This window comes from Octopus bimaculoides, chromosome 11, assembly GCF_001194135.2.
Source record: "Octopus bimaculoides isolate UCB-OBI-ISO-001 chromosome 11, ASM119413v2, whole genome shotgun sequence".
Classification (NCBI taxonomy): Eukaryota; Metazoa; Mollusca; class Cephalopoda; order Octopoda; family Octopodidae; genus Octopus; species Octopus bimaculoides.
In genome coordinates, this window is record NC_068991.1 from 75197832 (window position 1) to 75206216 (window position 8385).

Sequence of the window (8385 nt, forward strand, 5' to 3'; positions counted from 1 at the left end):
CATACATACATACATAGAGACAGACAGATATTAAAAAAATCACAAAATGATCAAAACTGATCCTATGACAGCAAAATCATTGTATATATAAATATGTCTGTGTGTGTGTGTGTGTGTGTGTGTGTGTTAGCGATTTTGCTGACATTTTTTATATGATCAGTTTTTTAAAAATTTCATGATGCCTTTTAACACCTCTGTGTCATGTTTCTTAATCAATTGTACACCAACATGCCATTAAAAGAAAAAAAATTAATAAAAAACAAGGATATTCTAAAACCATATCCATTTGTCCAATTTACTGTCATTTCTTTTACGTTGTATTTGTAAGCGAGTGATTGCTTCAGACATACATCAAATAATAATCTGAGTATCAGGTTAGAGAACCCGAAAGAAAACAAATGCCAAACGTTATCAGATTTAGTGTGAAAGTGGTTCAGTGGTTGCTGATTGTGAAATAAGTTTGGCTTCACTGTTTATTTGTATGCAAAATATATTAGCCTCTATCTCATGTGTGTTTGTGCGAGTGTGTGTTTGTGTGTGTTTGTATGTTTGTTTGTGTGTGTGTGTGTGTTTGTATGTTTGTGTGCATGTTTATGTGTGTGTGTATTTGTGTGTGTGCATGTGTGTTTGTGTGTGTGTGTATGTGTGTGTTTGTGTGAGTGTGGGTTTGTGTGTGTGTATGTGTGTGTTTGCATATGTGCATGTGTGTGTTTGTGTGTGTGTGTGTTTGTGTGTGTGTTTGTTTATGTATGTGTGTGTGCATGTGTGTTTGTGTGCATGTGTGTTTGTGTGTGTGTGTGTGTGTGTGTGTGTGAGTGTTTATGCCTGTGTGTACGTGTGTGGGTGCACATCCTTTCCTGGCCCTTACCAGCATGCTCTTCTATTGTTACACGATATTATCACTTGATGCCGTTCCTTATCTCTGATTTATGTTTCTTAGTTATATTTCCTATTTTCATTATCGTAATCCCCGGTAGTTTGCATTTGATAGCTTTTAAATTATTTATGCACATGTGACTGTGTACACATACAGATGTCTGTGCACCTACCCATTATCTATACACTTATGCACACATGTATACATTCACACGAATGTGTGTGTGCGTGCAACTACGCAGTCGTATACATTAAGCTAATTGTTATTGAGTATATATATATTCCCATTAGTTTGCATTCAATATATTTGGAATCACATCTGTGTGTGTGTCGATGTACATTGACGTGTGTGTGTGTGTGTGTGTGTGTGTGTGTTCTGCTGCATACCCATAAACGAATGCATGCAGACAGTCAGGCTTTGCATTGAGAGCACACAATATACATAATCCCACAAGGTAACCAAATATGTAGATAGCAAAGCAATCACAAGATGAGCTGTATAAATTATAGTAATATATAAGTATAAATTATGAGAGTGTATAAATTGTTGATTCCCATCTGAATAATCTGACATTTCTCGCTGTTGCGTTCTTCTAAACTTTATTCAGATTTTACATGATAAAAAGTTTTACGGTCTCCTTTTCTTCATTTCGAATGCCATTGTTTAATGCTCAAAATTCAGTGCCATGCATTAAAATATGTCTGCTCATTTTCTTTCATTTCAGTGGAACATTGCTGACTATTTCTACCAGAACCGTAATAAGATCCAGCAGGAGTTGGGCGGAGACTCTGGACAATCAGAGGACCAGCCTAATGCTGCTATGCTACCATTTGATAGTCTATGGATGTGTCTCTTCTCTAAGCTTGGTGAACTGTGTGTTGACCAACGGCCAGCTACAAGAAAAAGCGCTGGACAAACATTATTTTCAACCCTTTCTGCTCATGGCAGTTTGCTTCAGAAAGATACATGGAAAAAAGTACTTTGGCAAGTAAGGGAGTTTATTATGACCCTTGGAATTTGTTTCTTTTTAATTCCTTTTTTTTCCCCCTAATTATTTGATCTTTTTCTCACTATATTTCTGTTGTAATATATTGCCTTTCTTTCAAGTAATTTCAAAAAATGAAGAATTTAGTAGAATAACTTTGCCGGAGTGGCTGTGTGGTAAGTAGCTTGCTTACCAACCACATGGTTCCGGGTTCAGTCCCACTGCATGGCACTTTGGGCAAGTGTCTTCTGCTATAGCCTCGGGCCGACCAAAGCCTTGTGAGTGGATTTGGTAGACGGAAACTGAAAGAAGCCCGTCATATATATGTATATATATATATGTGTGTGTATATGTTTGTGTGTCTGTGTTTGTCCCCCCCAACATCGCTTGACAACCGATGGTGGTGTGTTTATGTCCCCGTAACTTAGCGGTTCAGCAAAAGAGACTGATAGAATAAGTACTAGGCATCCAAAGAATAAGTCTTGGGGTCGATTTGCTCGACTAATGGCAGTGCTCCAGCATGGCCGCAGTCAAATGACTGAAACAAGTAAAGAAAGAAAGAAAGAAAGAAATTCCTAATCCTTTTGATACCAATCCTCTTGAGACTATTCCTGATTCTATGATACAAAATTCCTGTTTTAAATTCATCTAAGTTTAAATTTTCCATTAAAATTTCTTATTAAGTTATGTTCTAAATACGACTTAATAATGATAATGTTATTTTAGGAAATTTTTCATTATTTTTGAAAATTAGCTGAATTAAAGATTGTGCATTTCAACAGAAACAGGATAACAAAATTGTTAATTTGGGGCTTGGAATATAAATTATGAAATGTTTTCTTGAATGCTTAAATTTAAATCACTTTTAAACAAGAATTTTGAATCAGAAGACCAGGGGCAGTTTCAGTCAACAGGGTAAATGCCACCTTAGTCAGCCATGGGTTCAATAATCCAAAATGACCCGTTAAGTTTAATGCTTTCATTCATTCATTATTTTATTGAAGAACTGTTTTTGTTCTCCTTATGTTCTGGACATCGTCTCAATTATAGAAGACTTAGTTCTTTTTCCTAAATCTGTTCTGTTGAAATTCTTGACAATTTCTAAAACCCTGACATGTGTAGGCAGTGTTTTTAAAGAGGAGTCTGGTCACAGATTATTTTACAATGTATATATATAAATAAAAAAGTAGATGTTGTGATGTTTTGTTTTTTTTTACTTCTTATCATATTTTAACTTCTTGACACCCCACACATGCCCCTCCCTTCCTCTTTTACTCTCTCTCTCAGTCAAAGAGCTCTTAAATTTTGTAGATTACAAAGTCGCCTCACTAGTGCTAGTGTCTGAAAAAGCTCTGGTATACTCTAGAAAGTGGTTGGCATTAGGAAGGGTGTTCATCCATGGAACCCTGGCCAAAACTGAGATGTTGTCCCTTAATCCATTGCATCCTGTTGAACCATCCAGACCGATGTGCCAATATGGAAAGCGTATCTGAAATGATGGTTTTAAGTTTTACTTATTTATTTCTTTGAGATTGACTTTAAGCCTTTAGCATTCAGAGTTTTGTCTAGTTTAGTGCTTATTTATTCACATAGTTTTCAATTTTTCAGGCATTATCCTGTAGTTTCAATATTGCAATAATGATGATCATCATCCTCATCATTTAACGTCCGCTTTCCCTGCTGGCATGGGTTGGACAGTTTCACTGAGGTCTGGAGAGCCAGTGGCTGCCCCTGGCTCCAATCTGATCTGGCAAAGTTTCTACATCTGGATGCCCTTCTTAATGCTAACCACTCCAAGAGTTTAGTGGGTGCTTTTGTGTGCTACCAGCATGAGAGCCAGTCAGGCGTTACTGGCAATGACTATGCTCAAATGATGTTTTTTATGTACCACCTGCACAGGAGCCAGTCTGGTGGCACTGGCAATGACCATGCTCGAATGTTGTTTACCACGTGCCACCGGCACAGGTACCAGTAAGGCGACACTGGCAACGATCATGCTCAAATAGTGCTTTTTACATGTCACCAGCGCAGGAGCCAGTCAACGGTCCTGGCAACAATCATGCTTGGATGGTGCTTTTAATGTTCCACTGGCACAGGTGCCAATCAGGTGGTACTGTCATTGGCCACATCAGCGATTTTGATTTTACTTGCCTCAACAGGTCTGCAAGCAAAGTTATTGTCCAATGAATGAAGGATACTCATAAGTGGGCTGGTTATACACAAATCATAGGCCACGGGTTATGGTCTCACTTGGCTTGCTGGGGCTTCTCAAGTGCAGCATATCTCCAAAGGTCTCGGTCACAAGTCATTGCCTCAGTGAGGCCCAATAATTGAAGATCATGCTTCACCACCTCATCCTACCTAGGTCTTCCTGAGTCTACCTCGTGATTGTATATTTTGAGAATGACATGGTAGGGTAAGTGTGAGAGGTTGGATCTGGTCAGTTTTAACTTAAAACAAGTAGAATATTTTGGCTGGATATGACCGGTTTAAATGCTAAAGGGTCAAATTCCTTCAACTCTTAGAATGACTCCAAATTTTTTATTGATTTCCTGATTGTAAAACTAAAACTGGAAAAGATTCCTGGCGTCTATACTCTCCAGAATATCTATGAAATGATATTTATGCTTGCATCATTTATTCAAACAGTTCAGGTCATACTTATTGCTTATTTATTACTATAATCATTTATTATCATGTTGTTAAGCTTTATTTCCTATAATGATCTGACAATAACTGAAAAAATCATTATTAAGGTATGATTAATTTACGCTAATTAATTTATGCTAATTAAGCTAATTTACTTTATTGAAAAAGAGATGAAACTGAAATTGTTTCTTTGCAAATGCTTGTTGAACAGTGAATTTGTTCCTAGATTTCAAGATAATCAAAATAATCTGCTGAAATTTAGATGTTAAAGAATTAAGCTTTTTATATAACATAGTTTAATTGATTTCTTTTGAATTCCATATGAAACTATTTTTTTTTCTGGGTTTTTCCCTTTTTTTTGTGTGTTTGGTTTACTTTTGATCTGGAAGGGTAGGCTCTTTCATAGATTGCGTGACTTTTGGAGACAGGTGAACTTGGCATAATTAATGATATAAGTTGATGATAGCTGCTCAAAAAAAATGTGCCAAGAAGGATGGATTTCCATTGGGCTGAAATTCTAGGGAGCAGTCATCAAGCATAGGGGTCAGTGTAGGCCATGGAGATGAGGTGATGGGTACACAATATGAGAACCTAATGTGTAGGTGTAAATGGTTCAAGATCAGTCCACTCTCAGGAACAGAGGTCACAGTATAAAAGGTCACAGTATAAAAGGTCACAGTAGAAAAAGTATAGAAAGGAGACAGAAATTTTCGGTTCAAAATTTTAATTTGAAATATGAACACTTTAATAGAAATGATTTGGGTGAGGTTGGTATTGAAAGGTTAGAGATGACTTTTTTTTCTTTGTTTTGCTGTCTGTAATACTTGGATTGGAATATCAGAAAAATAGTTTCCAAAATCTGGTCCTGTCTAATATAGAATTATTACGCTTTGTTATAGTAGCCTACAATAATTTTGCTGTGTTGATGGTGAAGGAAGTTTTGGGCTAATATGGGGGTATGAAATTCAACTATGACACCAGTTTCTGCATAACCCATCAATTTTATTTGCTAAGCATTATAGGCCAGCAATGCAAAGACACCCATTTTTGGAACAATTTGGAAAATTACTGATGGAATAACTTCTTTTATTAGTTTACAATCCAAGTAATATCTACAAGGTGCTTTATTTTTTTCTTTTTTGTTGGGAGGGAAGTTCAGTTAATTTCTTTCAAAATCTATTTGTCACAACCTCCTAGTTGCTCTGTTATGGTGAAAGAATTATCGACCAATGTTGTCAAATAATAGGCTTTTAATAAAGACAGATATTTACATCAGCATAAATTTTAAAGTGCAGAAAAAGGCAAAAAAATGTTCTTCGCATTAACCCCATAAAAAAAGTTTTTAGTATTGGTTTTTAGCTGATAATTATTTGCTCAGAAACAATGTGAAGCTGATAAATTCTTCATCCGGAATAACTTGTACACTTTGAAAGGTTCTTGAAATGTGAGAACTCTTCCAAATGTCTCATTTCTTGGTCAGTTTTCCTAGCTGGTTTGTGTCTTAACCTAGACAACTACAGATGTATGCTTCCTTCTTATTTTAACATTAGTTGGTAGTACAGTTCTATATTTAAGAGATGAGGAATTATATACATTATTTACATTTGACGGATATTTGTCCTCATCTTGTTTGTTGTTAACAAAAGGGCATATGGCGTAGTGGTTAAGAGCATGGGCTACTAACCCCAAGATTCCGAGTTCGATTCCAGGCAGTGACCTAAATAATAATAATAATCATAATAATAAATAACATTGAAAAATACCTTAGGAATGGGAACCCAGGTTCGAAATTTCCCCAAGACACCTGAAAAAGGCTAGAGGATATATCAGCCGAAACATTGTGTTGACAACAAACATCTGGAAGGGGCACTGGTCCATCACAGGATTACTCATTTTTGCCAGGTGAGTGGAACTGGAATGATATAAAATGAAGTGTTTTGCTCAAGAACACAATGTGTCGCCCGGTCTAGGAATCGAAACTACAATCTTACGACTGTGAGTCCAACACCCTAACCACTAAGCCATGCACCTCCACACCCAAATGATTGCTGTAAATGTACTCTACATATCTTGTAAAGGGGTTTGTGGATGTGTTGAAATATCATAGGATTGGGAAGAGCCTTTAGTCTTGTATTGTTGAAAACATGACACTCTCTCAGATGCTGGTGCCATGAAAATAATGCACCAAATACTCTCTGTAAGAAGAAGAAGCATGTAGCTGTGGAAATCATGTCAAAATAAAAGCAAACGAGTGAGACATGGTCCTGTGACCACAGCTAGGAGAGGTGTAACCCCAAACGAGAAAGTGCTGACTCAAATTATGAGGATCTATCTAACCCATGCCATCTTGGAAAAACCGACTTAAAATGATGATGACAATAACTCCAACACCCTCTCTGATTTTCATCTAGGTTTCTATTATGTGCAGTTCGTATGCACCAAATTGCTAAAGTTTGAAAATGCAGTTTGGAAACAATGTGCTACAAAATTTCTAAGAGTAGGCTTGAAATCAAACCCCCAAAATTAAATTTGATAAACGTCTTTCATGAAAAATGAAAAAACAAAAGTTACGCTAATGTTGTTTTGTCATTTGTTTTTTTTTTTTGCCAAATTCTGCCTACTTTTATTAACTGTGTAGCTTGGTTACGTATACTGTAATTGATCAAGAATTGTTAATAATGCAGAGACTATCTGTCAATTGACAATGAAACATTTTTTTTTGTTATTTTCTTGCTTCTGTACTTGTTTTATTATTTTTTTTGTAATTTTTTTTATTGCATACTCACAAACACACAATATAGTATAGCATGTGGGTGTTTGTTTTTTTTTGGGAAATAATTTCATTATGTTACATTTGCTGTAAAACGTCAGTGTCAATCAGTACATGTTAAGAAATTCCTACATGTGAACTTGAGGTAAACCAAGTGTATACAATAACATCTCACTTCTCTTGTACACTCAGCTGTTGAAAGTTGATTGTTTCATGTATTTAGGTACACTGTCTCACTGTAATTTTCCAATATTTCCGAAATTCTTATTTGTTTTTGTGACAGAAATTATATCATCATCATTATTATCATCGTCATTATTATTATTACTATTATTATTATTATTATTATTATTATTATTATTATTATTATTATTATTATTATAATTATTATTATTACATCAGAAAGAATGACTGAAAATATCCCATGTGTAATTGAGTTGGCTAACCAGAACACGTTTACCTCTTTGAAGCATGTGTATCTATTGAATTTGCATGAATTTCCTGAAAAATAATTTTCCTTGTGAGGGATGGTGATAGGGAGGAGATAAGCAGCGATAACTTTTGTGTTATTTTAATTAATAAAAACAGAACAGCTCGTTGGTTAGTTGACTCCTGTTGACTGTTGAAAATTCATGGTTTAGATATGAAAGGTACAGTTAAGTTTATCATCCAAAATGTTAATAATAATAATAATAATAATAATAATAATAATAATAATCCTACAATTACCGTACCAGTGATTGTAGGATCTCTAGGAATGACAAAAAAAAGGTACTGAGACCTATTTGAAAATGATACCCGGCTTACCATCCCTACATGAAATGCAAAAAATCGTGTTAACTGGAATGACTCATGTACTGAGAAGAGCATTATCGCTGTGAAAACAACATCCATTCATGAATTTATTTAATTATGAATCTTTTTAAATACATATTTTACCTGTGAATTTGTGTGTGTAAACTGGGAATGCATATAATGAGCTTCTCTGCCCAAGGTGTACGGAAAACACTCTGCAAGAAATGGTAGAAAATTTGAAGAAAGAAGAAAAAAAAAACAACATAATAATAATAATATGCTAAAACTTGTTGAAAAACATGAAAGACC

General features: G+C 35.3%; 1 protein-coding gene across 1 annotated transcript in view; it reads left to right on the plus strand.

The window, feature by feature from the left end:
• Positions 1-8385, plus strand: part of LOC106883236 (protein MON2 homolog) — a 690047-nt gene that overhangs the window by 512612 nt on the left and 169050 nt on the right. Inside the window, exon 22 of the mRNA XM_052972014.1 lies at positions 1602-1865. Coding sequence (XP_052827974.1) covers positions 1602-1865 — 264 coding nt within the window. The remainder of the gene's footprint in view (positions 1-1601; positions 1866-8385) is intronic.